The 18,893-nt window shown below is 44.5% G+C and overlaps 2 protein-coding genes across 5 annotated transcripts in view; one reads left to right on the top strand and one right to left on the bottom strand.

Moving 5' to 3' along the window:
- Positions 1 to 1,680: 1,680 nt before the first annotated feature.
- Positions 1,681 to 17,916, top strand: ankmy1 (ankyrin repeat and MYND domain containing 1). Of its 4 annotated transcripts, XM_029632682.2 has the most exons (17): positions 1,681 to 6,769; positions 7,002 to 7,148; positions 7,278 to 7,762; positions 7,892 to 8,108; positions 8,227 to 8,403; positions 8,520 to 9,157; positions 9,412 to 9,583; positions 9,804 to 9,944; positions 10,102 to 10,251; positions 10,341 to 10,448; positions 12,066 to 12,197; positions 12,296 to 12,409; positions 12,548 to 12,713; positions 12,805 to 12,952; positions 13,067 to 13,093; positions 13,340 to 13,494; positions 15,676 to 17,916. In XM_029632682.2, the coding sequence occupies exons 1-17, from the start codon at positions 6,563 to 6,565 to the stop codon at positions 15,858 to 15,860; spliced, it is 3,369 nt and encodes a 1,122-aa protein (XP_029488542.1). In that variant the 5' UTR covers positions 1,681 to 6,562; the 3' UTR covers positions 15,861 to 17,916. The 4 variants fall into 4 exon arrangements, 3 of the variants coding, with proteins under 3 accessions (XP_029488542.1, XP_029488544.1, XP_029488546.1); XR_003860341.2 differs by lacking the exons at positions 12,548 to 12,713; positions 15,676 to 17,916 and having other exon boundaries at positions 13,340 to 13,399; XM_029632684.2 differs by lacking the exons at positions 13,067 to 13,093; positions 13,340 to 13,494; positions 15,676 to 17,916 and having other exon boundaries at positions 12,548 to 12,717; positions 12,805 to 12,879.
- The window catches only part of LOC115108407 (glypican-1-like), a 58,697-nt gene continuing 55,902 nt past the window's right edge, over positions 16,099 to 18,893 (bottom strand). Inside the window, exon 9 of the mRNA XM_029632687.2 lies at positions 16,099 to 18,792. Within this exon, the coding sequence (XP_029488547.1) occupies positions 18,587 to 18,792 (206 nt within the window). The 3' untranslated portion in view covers positions 16,099 to 18,586. The remainder of the gene's footprint in view (positions 18,793 to 18,893) is intronic.

Raw genomic sequence — 18,893 nt, 5'->3', positions numbered from 1 at the left:
TGGCTCCATCCATCTTCCCATCAATTTTAACCATCTTCCCTGTCCCTGCTGAAGAAAAGCAGGCCCAAACCATGATGCTGCCACCACCATGTTTGACAGTGTGGATGGTGTGTTCAGGGTGATGAGCTGTGTTGCTTTTACGCCAAACATAACGTTTTGCATTGTTGCCAAAAAGTTCAATTTTGGTTTCATCTGACCAGAGCACCTTCTTCCACATGTTTGGTGTGGCTTGTGGCAAACTTTAAACAACACTTTTTATGGATATCTTTAAGAAATGCCTTTCTTCTTGCCACTCTTCCATAAAGGCCAGATTTGTGCAATATACGACTGATTGTTGTCCTATGGACAGAGTCTCCCACCTCAGCTGTAGATCTCTGCAGTTCATCCAGAGTGATCATGGGCCTCTTGGCTGCATCTCTGATCAGTCTTCTCCTTGTATGAGCTGAAAGTTTAGAGGGACGGCCAGGTCTTGGTAGATTTGCAGTGGTCTGATACTCCTTCCATTTCATTATTATCGCTTGCACAGTGCTCCTTGGGATGTTTAAAGCTTGGGAAGTCTTTTTGTATCCAAATCCGGCTTTAAACTTCTTCACAACAGTATCTCGGACCTGCCTGGTGTGTTCCTTGTTCTTCATGATGCTCTCTGCGCTTTTAACGGACCTCTGAGACTATCACAGTACAGGTGCATTTATACGGAGACTTGATTACACACAGGTGGATTGTATTTATCATCATTAGTCATTTAGGTCAACATTGGATCATTCAGAGATCCTCACTGAACTTCTGGAGAGAGTTTGCTGCACTGAAAGTAAAGGGGCTGAATAATTTTGCACGACCAATTTTTCAGTTTTTGATTTGTTAAAAAGGTTTGAAATATCCAATAAATGTTGTTCCACTTCATGATTGTGTCCCACTTGTTGTTGATTCTTCACAAAAAAATACAGTTTTATATCTTTATGTTTGAAGCCTGAAATGTGGGAAAAGGTCGCAAAGTTCAAGGGGCCGAATACTTTCGCATGGCACTGTATATAAGGTCCCACAGTTCACAGTGCATACCAGAGCAAAAATCAAGCCATGAGGTCGAGGGAATTGTCCGTAGAGCTCTGAGACAGGATTGTGTTGAGGCACAGATCTCGGAAAGTGTACCAAAAATGTCTGTAGCATTGAAGGTCCCCAAGAACACAGTGGCCTCCATCATCCTTAAATGGAAGAAGTTTGGAACCACCAAGACTCTTCCTAGAGCTGGCCACCCGGCCAAACTGAGCAATCGGGGGAGGGCCTTGGTCAGGGAGGCAGCATCGCTACCCATCCAACCTGCTAGAGCTTAGGATGATCTGCAGAGAAGAATGGGAGAAACTACCCAAATACAGGTGTGCCAAGCTTGTAGCGTCATACCCAAGAAGACTCGAGGCTGTAATCGCTGCCAAAGGTGCTTCAACGAAGTACTGAGTAAAGGGTCTGAACTTATGTAAATGTATTATTTCAGTTTTATTTGATAAATTTGCTTTGTCATTATGGGCTATTGTGTGTAGATTGATAAGGGGGGGGGCGATTTAATACATTTTAGAATAAGGCTGTAACCTAACAAAATTGGGAAAAAGTCAAGGGGTCTGAACACTTTCCGAAGACAAAGTCAAGGGGGGGGGGGGGGGGTTCTTCTATCCTTGTGGGGACCGAAAATCCCGTAAAGTCCCCACAAGGATAACAAAACAAGGAACATTCTACCTCGTGGGGACATCTCCCACATCCCCATGAGGACAAAGGCTATTTTAAACTCAGGTGTTAGGATTAGAATTTGGGTAAGGGGTTAGTGGTTCGGTTGAGAAGTTAGGTTTAGGGTTTTGGTTAGGATTCCAAAATGTGTGTGTGTATGTGTGTACAGTACGCATGCGCGTAAGTCACACACCAGAGAACATTATGAATGCTGGTTTATAAACATTTTTGTTACTTTATTCTTTGGTAATTACATTATCCTTTGTGTTTGTAACATGAGTATACATTAATTGCAGGCCATAAGCCAACTATAAGAGTATACACTGAGTGCACAAAACATTAGGAACAGCTGCTCTTTCTATGACATAGACTGACCAGGTGAATGTTATGATCCCTTATTGATGTCACCTGTTAAATCTACTTCAAATCAGTGTAGATGAAGGTGAGGAGACAGGTTAAAGAAGGATTTTTAAAGCCTTGAGGCAAGGATTCTGTGTGTGCAATGCAGAGGGTGAATGGGCAAGACAAAAGATTTAAGTGCATTTGAATGGGGTATGGTAGGAGCCAGGCGTACCGGTTTGAGTGTGTCAAGAGCGGCAACGTTGCTGGGTTTTTCACACTCAACAGTTTCCTGTGTATCAGGAATGATCCACCACCCAAATGACATGTTGGAGTCAGCATGGGCCAGCATCCCTGTGGAACGCTTTCAACACCTTATAGAGTCCATGCCTGTCGATTTGAGGATGTTCTGAGGGCAAAAGGGGTGCAACTCAATACTAGGAAGTTGTTCCTAATGTTTTGTACACTCAGTGTACGTCATTATTTCTACCACTATGCAGATGAATATTCTTTCAGTCTTTAATTTCTTGATCAGATCATCAGTCACTTTCAGTCTGCAGAAATAAGTATTTACTCTACTCAATATCCTGAGCAGCAATGATCCGGGTCAGCAGAGCGTCTCCAATGATCTTGGACAGGGATGGTGTTGAAATCTGTGTGTGACGTTCCTGTAGGGCTCAATGACCAGGAGCCCTGGCACACTGTTGGATTTTGCCAACGGTGGGGTCTCCTGGATATTTCTCTGTAGAAACTCTGTAAAAGTCTTTATCAAGCCAGGGACACTGAGTTGATAGTGCTGGCTCAGGACATCTACAGTCGTGGCCAAAATTTTTGAGAATGACACACATATTAATTTCCACAAAGTTTGCTGCTTCCATGTCTTTAGATATTTTTGTCAGATGTTACTATGGAATACTGAAGTATAATTACAATAATTTCTTAAGTGTCAAAGGCTTTTATTGACAATTGCATGACGTTGATGCAAAGAGTCAATATTTGCAGTGTTGACCCTTCTTTTTCAAGACCTCTGCAATCCACCCTGGCATGCTGTCAATGAACTTCTGGGCCACATCCTGGCGGATGGCAGCCCATTCTTGCATAATCAATGCTTGGAGTTTGTCAGAATTTGTGGGTTTTTGTTTGTCCACCCGCCTCTTGAAGACTGACCACAAGTTCTCAATGGGATTAAGGTCTGGGGAGTTTTTTGGCCATGGACCCAAAATATTGAGGTTTTGTTCCCCGAGCCACTTAGTTATCACTTTTGCCTTATGGCAAGGTGCTCCATCATGCTGGAAAAGGCCTTGTTCGTCACCAAACTGTTCCTGGATGATTGGGAGAAGTTGCTCTCGGAGGATGTGTTGATACCATTCTTTATTCATGGCTATGTTCTTAGGCAAAATTGTGAGTGAGCCCACTCTCTCCGGTCGTAACGTACCAGGAGCTCTGCCATCCTCTTCTTATCATTGGCTATACCAGGAACTTGCTTAGGTACTCAATTTCTGAGGAGTGATCTGCTCCAAATATCCTTTGTATGGGGTCCATGGACGACCTTTGTCCTTGAATCTGGTGAGCCAAGACCTCAAAGAGCAGTGACAGCCACAATCCCCAGACCTCCCAGGCTCACCTTGGTGCTACCTCCAAATGCAGACATCAGGTCCTGGTTACATGCTGTTAGTTTTTCAGACGACATATTCTGCTGGATGGCTGCATATTGATGTTCCAGAGAAGCAGACAAGTTCAGGGATAGGCATTTGGTGAGGGTTCTGTCCAGGGAGATGTCTGGAACGATGCAATCATGGCTGGCTACTTCAAACAGACAGTTAATGGTTTCTGAAGATGGACTGCAAGCTTTGTTACCCATGTTTGGGCTGTGCTGTATGTCTCACGCACTCCTCTACCTGTGTATTTAAAAACATGATGGGTTGAGTCTGAAGGACATAGTCCTGGCTTGGACAAACATCTAATAACCAAAGAGCGGAATGTAGGACACCACTTGCAAAAAACAATCATATTCATCCAATGGAAAAGGTTTATAAATCTTTAGAGCAGAGGCAAACAGTACATGCGTTGTTGTTGACACAGACTCAGAGCCTTGTTAATGCACTCTTTATCTAACCATTCCAAAATACAAAAATCACCATATCAAATGATGAAATATTACTGTCACCTTTAAGACTACCGCTACACCTTTTAAAGGAACTTTTCTTCCATTACTTTCCAGATTTCAGCTAACATTAACTACAATCACGATTGACACAATATCCTATGTTTGTGATTGCATGTGTTACAAAAATCCATGTGTAATGTATTGACTTGTTTGAAATCAAAATACAACTAACATGGATTTCACTGACACACGTAGCTTCACTCTCCCTTTATTTCTGCAATTCAAAACCTTCCCGTTGGTTGATCAGTTTGTAAAAGTCACGTTCAGACTGCAGAAAGAAGTCTTTGCTGTCTTCAATGTCCTGAGCAGCAATGATCCGAAGCAGCAGAGCATCTCTAATGACCTTGGACTCACAGAGACTGTGTTGAATTCTGTGTGTGAAATCTGTGTAGGGCTCAATGACCAGGAGCCCTGGCATAATGTCAGCTCCTGGCACTGGCGGTGTCTTCTGTATATTATTGCTTACTTACTCTGTATAGAGCTTGAATAGGCTGGTGAACGCAGTCTTGTAGGAGACGCGCAGTGCTTCTGCTGAGCCTCATGGAATGGAGCCCAAGCGGATCTCGTGGATCCTCATGTGCAGGTGGAACGCTGCCCCACACAGCCACTGCTTCATGGCCACTGACCCCATACATCTCTTGTTGGTCATCCTCTCAAAATGGTCAATCAGCTCAAACTTTGGGTACTGGTCATAGAGCTCTGTCACCTCCGCCATCTTGTCCATATCACCAGCTATCTCAGGGACCAGTTTCAGGTATTCATTGATGTGGGACCCAATTCTTGAGGAATAGCATTCTCGTTGTCCCCCTGCCCTTTTGCCTTGTGGGCTAAGACATCAAAGCGTAGGGACAGAACTAGTGCCACAACACCCACACCCCCCAAGGCCACCTTTGTGCTCCCTCCCAATGCAGACTTTAGGTCCTGGTTGAAAACAGTTAGTTGTTCAGCAGGAAGGTGTTGCTGAATGGATGCATGCTGTTGGTCGAGAGCTGCACTTGAGTCCAAGGATAGGAAGCTGAGCAGTGTGTCATCCAGAGAGATATCAGGAACCAAGCTGCCTGCCCTGGCCACTGAGAACAGGTTCTATATTGCTGCCAAAGATGGGAGGCAAGAAGTGATGCTTCTGAGCAGCATTATTATCTATCTTACTATGACTCGCTATAACCCACTTTCTGGTGATTTCACTCTCATCATCTGTAATACAATGCTAAAACTACATTACAATGGTGATGCATTTGAACAGCAAGCCTGTGGAGGACCTTGTCCTGTGAAAGTAAATAAATGAGACAAATAAAAAAGAACATACTATTGTATTGTAGAGCACCATTTGAAAACAATGTATATTATGATGACCTAATAAAAAGGTTCAGTGACATTAAACAAAAACAGGCCATCACTACTGCACTGACAATGATGCAGTTCTACATGTATACCTGAGACACTATGCACTAATTCAAGCCAACCCACATGTTATATATGTGAATGTGGGCTCAAGTGAAGATAGGGTGTAGGTTTATCCTTACAGGTAGTGGCAGGTGGTACACACAGGTTCAGCTCTATACAGGTACTAAAGCAAAAAGCAAAAAGTTGAAAGCAAAAAGCTCAAAGTTGAATCCTTGTTACTCTCCATTATTCAGGCTGGACCAACAAGATATTAACTTCGTTACATGATTCTCTCAAAACATCACATTATATTTTTCTATAAAGTACATAGAAAAACATTTTATTGGAAAAGAAGCAGGCCTAAAAGTTTGCGTAGTCCATGATGTGTAGACTAAAAGGGTAAACAGCAAAACTCCTGGGAGAAGCGTCCCAATAAAATAAGTAGCTAACCATGGGACGCCTCGGTTGTCAAGGAGTGTTAGAAACATTCCCTGGAGCCCTCACAGTGTGGTGATACTTGTGTTGCAGGCAATGGAATTACCTTTTGCTTTGACATCTGAGATCGTCGACTCCATGATTAGGTTTTCTCTGCATGCTCGCTCTCAGACGGACCAAGATTCGATAATATTTGACATGTAATGTACTGGATTTAATTAAGTAATTCATCCAAAGTGTTCAGATCGAGGTGTTCTTGGACGGAGCATTTCAACAAGAAAGCTACAAGAATGTAAGGATTATTTATAAACAGGCAGAATTTGTCGAGAATTTGCGATATTTGTGAACGATTAACAAAAGGGCTGTCCCTTCCATCGTTGTCAAGGCAACCTACACTGACTGACAAACCACCCGAAGACCGACAGTTGAAGGATTTGTAAACGTTTATGGAAACTTGTTTGGTCAGCTAATGTTTGTAATTTAATGAAAGCCTACTATTCCACAAAATAATACGCTCTGTGTATAATGGCGACTTCTACACGCGTTGCACCTGAGGCATCTGTCAGATGTGAAGTGCGGGCAGGTAGAGAGCATTGGACTAACATTAAAGCTGGACGTGAAAAGAGAAATGGACCTGGGGTTCAGCAGTGGTCTGACGGATCTAAATATGAAGGAGAATTTGTGAATGATTTGAAGCACGGCACAGGAGTCTTCACCTGGACAAATGGAGAGGTATTGTTTTTGAATATAATAATTTATTGACCGTCATGAAATAGCCCTGTGGGAGGGGGTCATACAATCCTGGCTGGCCAACATTAGGCTAATTTTGTTACTAGTCGCTGTTTATAGCAGGTATTGTTACATTGGCGCAAGTAGTTCAATTGTACTTAAAAAAATAATACTTTCACTATTACAGGGTCCACAGCCTATGTCATCGAGTTATTTCTATAATTTTATTCTGTAGTTTTATGATGGCTCATTCTACAAAGATTATCGTCATGGAAATGGGACTTATTCCTGGCCAGCAGGCTTCAAATTTGTGGGAAAGTTTTATTTGAACCGGAAGGAGGGCTATGGCATTCAGACCTTCCCTGATGGCACCACCTTTCAGGTAAGACAAGAGTATGAGTGTCACCTGATACCAATAACCTATGACATTTTCTGAACTTTTTCTGCTTGAGGAGCTGAGTAGAAATAAAATACTTAACACCTGACTTTTGATTTAACCTGACGCCTACAGGGGTTGTACCATGCAGATGAGCGCTTTGGGCCAGGTGTGGTGACATACCCAGATGGACATCAGGACGTAGGTCTATGGCACCGGGAGAGGCTGCTGAGGCTGTGCACTGCTCTGGAGGGGGGCTTCACTCTCCAAGCCTTCCCAGAACACATGGCTCAGATCAACTGCAAGAAGGAGCCTAAGAACCAGTCCCAGAGCTCAGCCAAGGGGCCAGAGACCAAGGCCAAGCCGGGCACCAGGGAGGTTGGCATGGACCCACTTCTCTCTCCTTACCATGAGCTGCTGCAGGACGAACACTTCATCCTGCCCCCAGACATGGACCGCTACTCCACAGACTCGGACCACCTGCCTGTGCCCTGGGGGCTGCGTAAGGAGCTGGACCTGCAATTCTTCGGCGAGTGCTGTGACAACCCAGACACTAACCCTGATGTCTCAGCAGCTTTACCACTGCAGCAGCGCATGCAGGCTCACATCCATAGGCACAGGTGAATGCTAACGCAGGCCAAATTTGTTATACAGATGCCTGAAAGCAAATAAGCTCCTTCCAGTTAGTCTCAAAACGGTTTATTTTTGTGTCCTGCTTTACCACAGTCTGTTGTCACTTCATGCTGCAGGTTTGAGGTGGAGGCACTGGACTGGGACGTGGAGGCTGTTCTGTCTGAGAACCGGCAAAGGTTTGGCCCTAAGGGATCTCTGGAGCTCAACTCAGAGGGCCTCATCCAGGAGGCCTCGCTGGGTGACCCGCAGAGTGTCTATCGCATCCTACGGGATGGTAAGATACACCCTGATGTTGGCGATGCCCGAGGACACACAGCACTCATTGCAGCTACGGTAAGACACTGATATTGTATCCCAAAGGCATGGGGAGACTCCAACAGAGATATGAATGGATAATATTGCTAAAGGTGTTGTGTGCACAGGATTTACCTTTTTTAAGATTTCTTTACAGGTCAACTGCCATAATGATGTGATCCACCTGCTCCTGGACAGCGGAGCAGATGTGAACAAGCTCAACTGTGAGGGCATGTCTGCTCTGGCTGTTTGTAATGTCCTGTACTACCCAATCCAGTCACTCCATGAGACAGTTGCAGAGAAGGTCCCACAAAAGACCCACGCAAAATCACAGGTCTGTGAGGCACCAAAACATTTGACGTGCCTTCTTTGGACAGTTCTTTGCTCAAAAGTGTAATCTCTTTATTGTTTTTCTTCATTATATTTATTTGTCACTCCTATGTAAAACAGGCTGTCAAAGCCCGGTCCCTATCAGTGAACAGTCCTCAGAGCAGCATAGTGGAAGCCACCAAAAACAGAGCCCAGACCACCAAACAGACTGACCAGCCCAATCAGGCAGACGACACTGCTCCAAAGGGCCACACCAACCAGGCTGATAACGAGGCTATGGACCGTGGCCAGTGTAATGACAGTCAAGTGTCCCTTTGCAATGGCCAGGGTTATTGTCAGGAAGAGGCTGACCAGGATGAGGATGAACAGTACCTCCAGGAATGCAGTGACCAGGCTGCCTTGGACCTAGACCGCATGGAAATGATAGTGGTGAGGGAAAGGCGCTCCATCCAGGTGCTGGATGGGAACATCCCACTGGGCTGTGTCCCCTGGCATGAGGGGGGTGGCTCTTATGATCTGACCCAGCAGCAGCAGGAGGAGGGAGAGGCCGGATCAGAGGAGGACCGGAGGAGGAGGGAGAGGAGAGGCAGCCTTATGGCTGACCCAGCGTTTGACTCGGCCCGCTCCCTGGCCAGCTTCCACATCCATGTCACGGAGGAGGTCATGCAGAAGACGGCCGAGGCCTTAAGCCGATCGGGCCTGGTACCACATGCTGACACCCAGGAGACCGTCCGCAAGATGGCCCTCATGAAGACCGAGTGAGTCTGGGACAGCCAGGGCTCTGCTCTGAGCTCATAGGAAACATTGTGGGTTAATTTTAAAGAGGCTGTCCTTACTCGCATACATGTGGATTTATCTCATAGCATGTGCAATGTGAAAACTGCAAACCATGGAGAAAATACTTCAATGGAATCGTCCTCTAAATAAAATCAAGACAAACAAACAAAAGGGATGTGCTGATGATTGACATCATGTTAGGGTGGAGGAGATTAACCCCCATCTCTTTGTACAGGCACCGCGGAAGGTGGACCACCATGAAGCTGCTACTGGACAGGGGAGCAGACCCTAACGCCTCCAGTGTGCCCATGCCTGTCCTCTTCCTGGCCATCAAGGCAGGCCACATCCAAGCTGTCAGGCGTCTGCTGGAGTGTGGAGCACGCACTGATATGTGCCTGCCTTCAGAAGTGGGCTATCTCTCACCTTTTTTTCTCTTTCTCACTCTCAGCCCCACTAACAAAACACATGGCTTTCTCCTAGCTGAGTGTCTTTGACTACACAGAGTTGATGTTTCAATATGACTGTGGTTGCTGGAATGGCTTAGTGACAACAGAAGGCGAGGGTGGTTGGTTGGTCTATTCCAGTGATTAATTACACTCATATTGCATCTCATCTCATGTGTTCCAGCAAAGGGGTTTCTACCCCCTGCACATCGCTGCAGCTCTCCCCGGGGCAGAGGGCCCCAAAATCACTGAGCTGCTGCTGCACGCCGTGGCAGACCCAGATGTCACCGCCCAAGACGCTCACGAGGTGTTTAAGCTGGACAAGGTCAGCAGAGGAGTAAGATAGGGTTTTCTGTTGTTGCCTGAGACTTGCCTCATCTTCATGGTTCATAACTGATATGGTTCCTTTCTATTTATTTTTTTTATACACTCGAACAACAACAACACACACATGCATGTGCACACACACACCAACCACTCAGAACCCTGTGGAGCCCCAGGCTGGTTTTGGGAATAAGTCTTCCACGTCGTCCGGCCCCCCGTCTCAGTTCTATATGGCCCCCAGTGTTCCCCCAGAAGAGGGGGGCAGGACTCCTCTGCACATGGCCTGCCAGAGAGACAAGGACTACTCTGTGAGTATTGCCACTAGTCATCAGAGTGTAAAGTTCTGACTTTGTGTATGAGTATTGTGCATGTGTGTGATATTGTATGTGTATTTCAGAATGCTAGGGAGGTTGTGTCACTGCTCCTCTCCCACAAGGCAAGCACCAATCTTCTGTGGAGTGGCCACTCTCCCCTCTCTCTAGCTATCGCTAGCGGCAACGACTTGGTAAGGTCTTCAGTTCTCTCTTAAATAGGCCAAGACAGAAATACAACACCTACGCATTTGGCAAAACACACTTATTACTGTAAATGCTACTGGGAGGGAATTTGAAACAAGTGTGTTACCAGTCTACTCCTCCTGTCTACTTCCCCTAGTCCCCATATGTAATCATTCTGAGCTTGGCCTGGGTTTTTTATCCCATCTCTCCAGGACTGTTCAGTGAGCTTTCCTGCTGTGTTTTACACCCACCACTTAATGGAGAATGGCTCTATCATTATTTCCTGTGCATTTTGCCTCTCTTTCCCCCCCCATCATTCCTCAATAGCCATTGAGTATATGAATTGCCTTTTTATAATATGTGAGGAGTAAATCTTAACCAGCTCCTTTCATGGCACAATGTGAAATGTCTCCTCTGTTACATTCATTCTGCACCTTTATTCAGTCACAGACCGAGGGGTTTTGAATCAGAAACACGTTTTTTCTCCAACAAAGGGAAACAGATTTTAATTTGCTGTAACAATGGCGTGCTAAACCTACAAGGATTACGGGAAGGAGAGCGGCTGCCTACTTTAGCTGGCTGGATGGGAGGGAGGGAGGGAGGCAGCACATCCTTGAGAGGAGTTGGAAGTGCTGCTGGGGACATGAAAGGCTTCTGGTGAATCACACACAGTCAGGCTGAGATGAAGGATGGGGTGGGGGAGGGGTGGATGTGTGAGGCAACAGTAACCCAGACAGGCATTTATTGGGGCAGGAGTCTTAACAATCTCATATACAGTGAGCTCTAAAAGTATTGGGGCGGTGACAATTTTGTTGTTGTTTTGGCTTTGTACTCCAGCACTTTGAATTTGAAATGATAGAATGACTATGAGTTTGAAGGGCAGACTGTCAGCTTTTAATTGGAGGGTATTTTCATCCCTATCCGGTGAGCCCCCCCACACACACACACATTTTAGGGGACCAAAAGGACAAATTCACTTATATGTGGTAAAGTAGTCAAAAGTGTTTGTATTTGGTCCCATATTCCTAGCACACGATTATTACTTCAAGCTTGTGACTCTATAAACTTGTTGGATGTATTTGTTTGTTTGTTTTGGTTGTTTGAGATGATTTTATGCCCAATAGAAATAAATGGTAAATAATGTATTGTGTGTCATTTTTATTGTAAATAATAATAGAATATGTTTCTAAACACTTCTACATTGATATGGATGCTACCATGATGACGGATAATCCTGAATGAATCGTGAATAGTAATGAGTGAAATTTACATACACACAAATAGCATGCCTTGGGGGTGTGATATCTTCTCACCATTATAATTACAGGGGAGGTTAGCATTTTGGGGGGAGTATGATATTTGAGCATCTAACTTTCTCACATTGTTACATGAATACATTGCTTACCATTAATTTCTTTTGGGCACAAAATCATCTGAAAAACAACCAAAACAAACAGCAAATCCATCCAACAAGTTTGTAAGAGTCACAAGCTTGATGTAATCATTGCATGCCAAAAACCCCCAAAATGTGTCCCAATACTTTTAGAGCTCACTATCTGTATAGGACTTCAGCCTTGTCTTTCCCTCTTGCGTTGACCTCCTTTTTCTACTGAATGTCCCGTTAGGCTGTTGATGAGCTGTTGGCTGGGGGTGCTGACCCCAACCTCCCCCTGACCCGCCGGGTGGGTAGTGCCCTCTGTGCCATGACCAATATCAGCTACGACTGTGCGGCTCACCTCCGCAACAGAACCAAGCTGGTAAGCACATTCAGGAGGCTGCATCCATACACACTATGCTGCTTCTTCTCCTCACTAAATGCAGCACATTAGGAGTGTCTTTGTTTGTTTTTTACGAGCTGGAGAAACTGATGAAGGCTGGTGCCAACATACTGATGCCAGTGGTGGTTGGTGAGGGCCGCAGGTGTGCTGTGGGCACCGCTGTGGACTACGCCCACTATGCATTTCACCAGGTACAGTACCAACACAACTGTACAATACTTCAAACCTTATACTCAGAAACAGACATACTGTAGACTTCCATGCAAATCCTCCAGTAGGTACCTGGTGTTATTAAAGTAGAAGTACTGGTGCCTCCTCTCATGCACCAGGACTGGCGCATCGCCCACACCCCGTACCATGCCCTGAACCAGAGGGAGAGAGAGGCATACAATGCCCGCAGACAGATCCTCAGCGTGATGGGAGACTTGCTGCGTCAGGCAGTCATCAGGATGGAGAGACAGCGTGTAGAGAGGGAGCAGGGCCTGGGCATCAGCAGTATGTGTGTGTGACCATGTGTGTGTCACTGTGAATGCATTTGTGTGAGTACATCTGTGATGTGCATGTAATATATGTGTATCTGTGGCAGGTGTTAGTCCCACAGAGAAGTTTGTGTACACTGGAGCAGGAGCCACTCCTCCCTGGAACAAGGCAGCCAGAGCAGTTCTCTCTGAGGAGCAGGACAGCACAGAGTCTCTCCCTCAGCAGATAGAACAGCAGCAGAGGGCAGAGCAGAGGTACTAGCATCCCCACTACACACACACACTAACACACGGACACAGTTACTGTTACCGTTCAAATTCAAGTTACTAATTTCTTTAAAAAATTACTAATCTTTCCTCTCATTCCAGACGGGGAAGTAAGGCAGTCATTGTCAGGTGAACTATACTTAAATTGATTCAACTGCTGTCTCAGACCTTCTTTTAGCATTTACCAGGGTTTCACACAAGTGTTCTAGTAAAGTAGGCTACTGTATGAGTTGAGATGAGTAAACAACACATTTAAAGCTATGAGTTTTAGTCACTAGATGGCAGCAAAGTCATTGTTATGGCATTTACATGAGACTAGACCAACACTGTGCGCAATCTGATATTTATACATGTATATGTATGTGGTGCTTTCAGGAAGCCCCTGTTTAAATACTGCTACCAGTGTGGCCGTTCTGTGGGTGTGGTCCTGATCGCCTGCAGCCGCTGTCACGAGGTATTCTACTGTAGCAAAACGTGCAAGATGAAGGCCTGGAACGACCGCCACAAGGATGAGTGTGTCCGTGTACCAGGTCGGAAGGACAACACCACCTCCCCCAATCACCTCCTCACAAAGCATGCAAACACCTTTAACTAACCAATCAATCCCCGTGTGTCATTAAAACACAAGTTCATATGAAGTTATACTCCAACATCCAAACTTTAGCTTTTCCCTGTTCTGTAGCACATTTGATTAAACTAATCTGCATTCCTAACCCTCAAGTGATTGAGTATGTCAAAGAGCCCATAGTCAGCTTAATAGACACACGGTTTCACAATATTGATGTAATATACAGTATACACTGTGTACAAAACATTGCTCTTTCCATGACCGACTGAACAGGTGAAAGCTATGATCCCTAATCTATGTCATGTGTTTAATCCACTTCAATCAGTGCAGATGAAGGGGTGGAGATCGGTTAAAGAAGGATATTTAAGCCTTGAAACAATTAAGACATGGATTGTATGTGTACCTTTCAGGGGGTGAATGTGCAAGACAAAAGATTTAAGTGCACTTTAACAGCTCCCGAGTGGCGCAGCGGTCTATGGCATTGCATCTCAGGCGTCAAAACAGACACCCTGGTTCGATTCCAGGCTGTATCACACCCGGCTGTGATTGGTCCCATAGGGCGGCGCACAATTGGCCCAGCGTCGTCCGGGTTTGGCTGGGGTAGGCCGTCATTGTAAATACGAATTTGTTCTTAACTGACTTGCCAAGTTACATAATTAAAATAAATTAACAGGGTATTGTAGTAATGTGCCAAGTGCACCAGTTTGTCAAGAACTGTGATTTTGCTGGGTTTTTCACAATCAACAGTTTCCTGTATGTATCGAATGGTCCACCAGTCAACATGACACAACTGTGGGAACATTGGAGTCAAACCTGAACCAGCATCCCTGTGGAATGCTTTCGACACCATGTAGAGTCCATGCCCCAACAAATTGAGGCTGTTCTGAGGGCAAAACTCTATTGGGAAGGTGTCCTTAATGTTTTGTACACTCAGTGTATGTACTGTATAATGGAAGTGCATGGTTTAATCGTGCAGTCATTCAATTGCACATACTGTACTGCAGTGGTTCTGAAATCCGTACTCTGGGAACCCAGACGTTTCACAATTGTGTTGTAGCCCGGAACTAACTCACCTGATTCGCCTAGTCAAGGGTCACGTTCCCCTGCTCAGACGTTGCATGCATCAACCAATGGTTGCATGCCACGTAATCGACTGACAGATTGCTATAACATGACAAGTTGATACCTAAAATACCTATCCAGGCGTTGTAAGATCTGGCATGCATCAGCAACGCCTGGACAGAGGAATGCGCCCAATGGCTTGATGGTTAGTTGACCATTTAAATCAGGTGTGCTAGGTCTGGAATAGATTAAATACATGGAACATCTGGGGTTCCCAGAGGAGAGGTTTGACAACCCCTGCTGTACTGTACAGCTTTCTCCATGCCTTTATTACTTATCGCCACTAGGTGGCACTGACGCTACACAGACTGATCGAACCTGTTAACATGGCATTTATACTGAGAAGTGGCTATTTGAGCTTTAAAATGAGAAATAAGAACTAGGCACAGATGGGTCATGCAGCATGCAGTGAGCTTGTATCCCATGTTGATTCTTTACAGGAGTCACCCATAGTGAAAATACTCTACTAATTCAGGAGAGAAAAGGACAGCCAAGCACAGTCAAGAGTAAGGCCATGGCGTAAAACAGATATATAGCAAACAACGGTGTGAGTGATGAGTATGTGTGAAGATGTTTGCTATATATCTTGGAGAGTGAAAAAACATTTGTGAGGGTAAAATTAGATGATTGACTTCTGCTTTTAGGAATTTTATGTTGACACACTGTACACTACAGTTTAAGTGTATTAAAGACAGTGACCTAGTAGAGTATGTGATGACGCTGCTGTTGCTGTGACACCAGTGTTTGCCGAATCCCAAAAGAACCCCGCCAAGGCATCGCTGATAGAGCAGATGAAGGTCCATCTGAAGCGTGACAGGTTAAAGGAGAAGCTGGCAAGAGGGTTACTACAGGGTAGGATTATAGTAAGATAAGGCACCATATTCACTACAGGACATTATCTCAAAGTACTGAATAGAAAAGTGAAAGTCTCTGATGTGATAAGGATATTGTCTGCCAGTTATGATCCATTTAGATAATAGAGAGATTGTGACTAAGCAGGGCTCTGTGTTTGTGTCTGCAGCTAAGCCCAAAGACCCAAACAGCTCTATGAGGAAGGCCAAAAGCAGCGAGGGCTCTCAGGATCCAGCCACTCAGAGACGATATTTAGGAGCCGGGGCCAAAACCAAGACGGGCCAGCTCAACCTGGCCCAGAAACTCTCAGAGAGCCACTATGGAACCCTGAAAGAGAACTACAGCTTCATCTGACAGCTACACATAGACTGATTCTGTTATATTAAAGTACTTTGGGAATGGAATATATTCTCTAGAGAGATGAATGGAGGAGAGTGGTGACTTGGTTTCATGTGAAACTGTGTGCCAGATGACTTGACAGACATGATCATGTGCAGTAAGATAAAATGTGTAATCATTGGGCATTATCCCAGTACCTTTGACTCTGTTACCAGAAGAAGCAATTACAAATAACAGTCAGTCTCAGTCGGACATCTTTAAAATGTCATCACGTTTATAATAGCTGACAATTCATGGGGGAAAACAACGACAGAATGTCGACATATTTTCACCTTGGCATTGTTGCTCAATCACAAGAACCTCAAAAGGGGAATTTTGTATTTATTTTTCAAATTGGCACATTTTACTTATGCCTCCCACTGTATTGTAGGACAATCAAGTGTGTCCACCAAATACTTTGGGGCCCTTGATTTTCACACCCTGACACATAAAACCACATTCACACCACACGCATACATTTTATGTAATCAGCCAGCCTGTATCTGTATCCAAATCAATCAGCACCTCAACATGGCGCTTCTCTCCCATTGATTTTTCCATATGAGGATTCTCTGTGTGTTGAGAGGGCCTGCTCATCGATTTCTCAGTGTTCATTGGGCTTGGGATTGAGCTGAGCAGCCCAGTGTTGGGTTTGTTAGCACAAGTATTTTGAGCTATACGAACCTGCAGGTAACGAGGAATGGGCTTCTTATTCAGCTTCCCACCTAAATGTATTAAGAGCAAAATCTCTCACCAAATCTACTGTAAGTGCCAGGGAACCACATGAAAAGCAGGTGAAGGAGAGACCAGGGGCAGTGCAAATTTAGGGGATGATGATCAAGACTGGAAAGCAGCAATCATGCTCTGTATTCTGTTTACGTTTCTTTTAGCTCGGTTTTCAATGTTTCTCTCCTGGGAAATCAGAAGCTGTATTCACACAGTCTTAAAACATGCATTCTACATGCATCCATTCATGCTGTGCCTCTATATGCAGGCAGTCAAACAGTCTCACACACAGTTTTACACAAAGTCAAAGACAGGCACTCACACACTTACATACCGTACACCAGTACATTGACATATACACTGTGTTACATTAACGGACACTGTGTCACCAGATCTTCTCCATTCTAGCATCCACGTACTGTCTGGATGTCTCACCCCCAACAATTTATAATTTAATCACTATTGGCCATACATACACAATATGCCACTACATCAGATTTATTCTCTGCTATGACAGACTGTAACTGTACACAGACACTTTGAAATTGTCCTCCTGTGTGTGACGGAGGGAACATGAGCCAGCTCCAACAACAATGCACTCCCATCACTGACTGCACCTTCATTACAATGTCACTGTGCTGCCTGGAACATTCTAGCAACGTTTGGAGAACGTGTGACAGTGATTTAGTCAAGGCATTCCTTCTCCACATCCAGCTGTAGTCAACTGTGCATATGGCAGGCGGGGAAGGTTCAAACCCCTAAGTTTGGGTTAGTGATAATAGATTACATTATATTACAAGATAGGAAATATGTATAAAAAGCTGCACCTCTCCTTTTTTTGACGGGTCGCCAGGATGTGTTGAGTGAACAACACTAACCAACGGCTATGCTTCAAATTCTTCTTGTGATCTGTATGCGTGTTGGGCTTATTTTGAAGTGTGTATACTCTGTGTGTTGCTGGCTAAGTGAGCTGTGCGTCACCTTGACTGCTAACAGAATGGTGGATTTTAGAAGTTTGAAGACCAGATTGATCAAATAAAATATCAGACACAGAGAGGCTTCCAGGCCTAATATGACGGAAGCGGCTTTCTACAGTCCTTCAATAGAGAACGGCTAGATTGTTATACTATACCCACCTGCTTTCACAGACCTACAGATCTCCTATCTTCATTTAATCACTCTGTTATCACAGAGAATGTCCCTGTGCAGCAGGAAATGCAAACTTAAGAGTTTTTAAAAGGCTTCTAAAGTTTGTAATTTCCACTTTAAAATGTCAGACTTGATTTGCCCTAATGAAAAAATGTATCCACCCCTACAAAAATGTATATTAATTATAATCCACATAATAATTCACATTTCCTGTTGCTGCAAGATTATTGTCCTTTTGTGAGAAGGTCAAATTAAGATAGGACATAGATATGTCACTGCTGCTGTGTTAATTAATGTGCTATTGATGCAAGGGTTTTACAATAAACCATCATTTTTTATGTAATAGATACTTGAGAGATCCACATTCCCTTGTCACTGTGATTGAGTAAAAAAAAAAATGAATGTGTTGGATGAGCATACTGTAGATACGCACCAAACTGGCTTTCACAGTGTTCTCACAACATCGCTGTTATTGGCATTGTTAGAACATTGCAACAAGGTCACATTGACTTTACATTAGAATGGCATATTCACTAAGAAGCCTGTGGCATCCAAACATCACATCTAGCATGTGAACCATCCTTGTTCACCACCCAAGCATAGAAACAATAAAAAGAAGCCAAAGACCAGCTCTACTTGCCACATTAAAAAAATATAAACAAGCAAAAAAAAAAAGGAATATTAATGTTTTTCTCATTAAAAAAAAAGGTAGTCCATTTATTCAATGACAATCCTTTCCTATTTGGCAAAGTTACCCATCAATCGCCCTTTTTTCCTCTTCTATTCCATCTCAAAACACAGTCTCAATTGGATGCACCACCTGTTCATTATCGCCTGAGCAGCAGTGTGGCCAATGAGAGCAGGGGGAGGAGGATAGAGGGGTGGGTCTGGGTTCCTGTTGCCTTCACCTTCTTGTTCTCGGGAGGATTGTAGTATCTGGTGCTGTCTGTTTTGGGCACAATGACACGAGGTCCGCTACGAGCACATGACTCGCCTGTACACATTCCACTTCCTGAACCGCTGATGTCATCACCTGGGGACAAGGTAAAGGCATTTGTTAATTGAAATGAGGATATCAGTGAGTTCCAAGCTTTTCAAGATGTTTCTGCACTCCCAACTCTAACCTATACATCC

This window comes from Oncorhynchus nerka, linkage group LG24 (genome assembly GCF_034236695.1).
Source record: "Oncorhynchus nerka isolate Pitt River linkage group LG24, Oner_Uvic_2.0, whole genome shotgun sequence".
Classification (NCBI taxonomy): domain Eukaryota; kingdom Metazoa; phylum Chordata; class Actinopteri; order Salmoniformes; family Salmonidae; genus Oncorhynchus; species Oncorhynchus nerka.
Note: the sequence above shows the minus strand (reverse complement) of the source record. Positions and strands in the feature narration are given on the sequence as shown.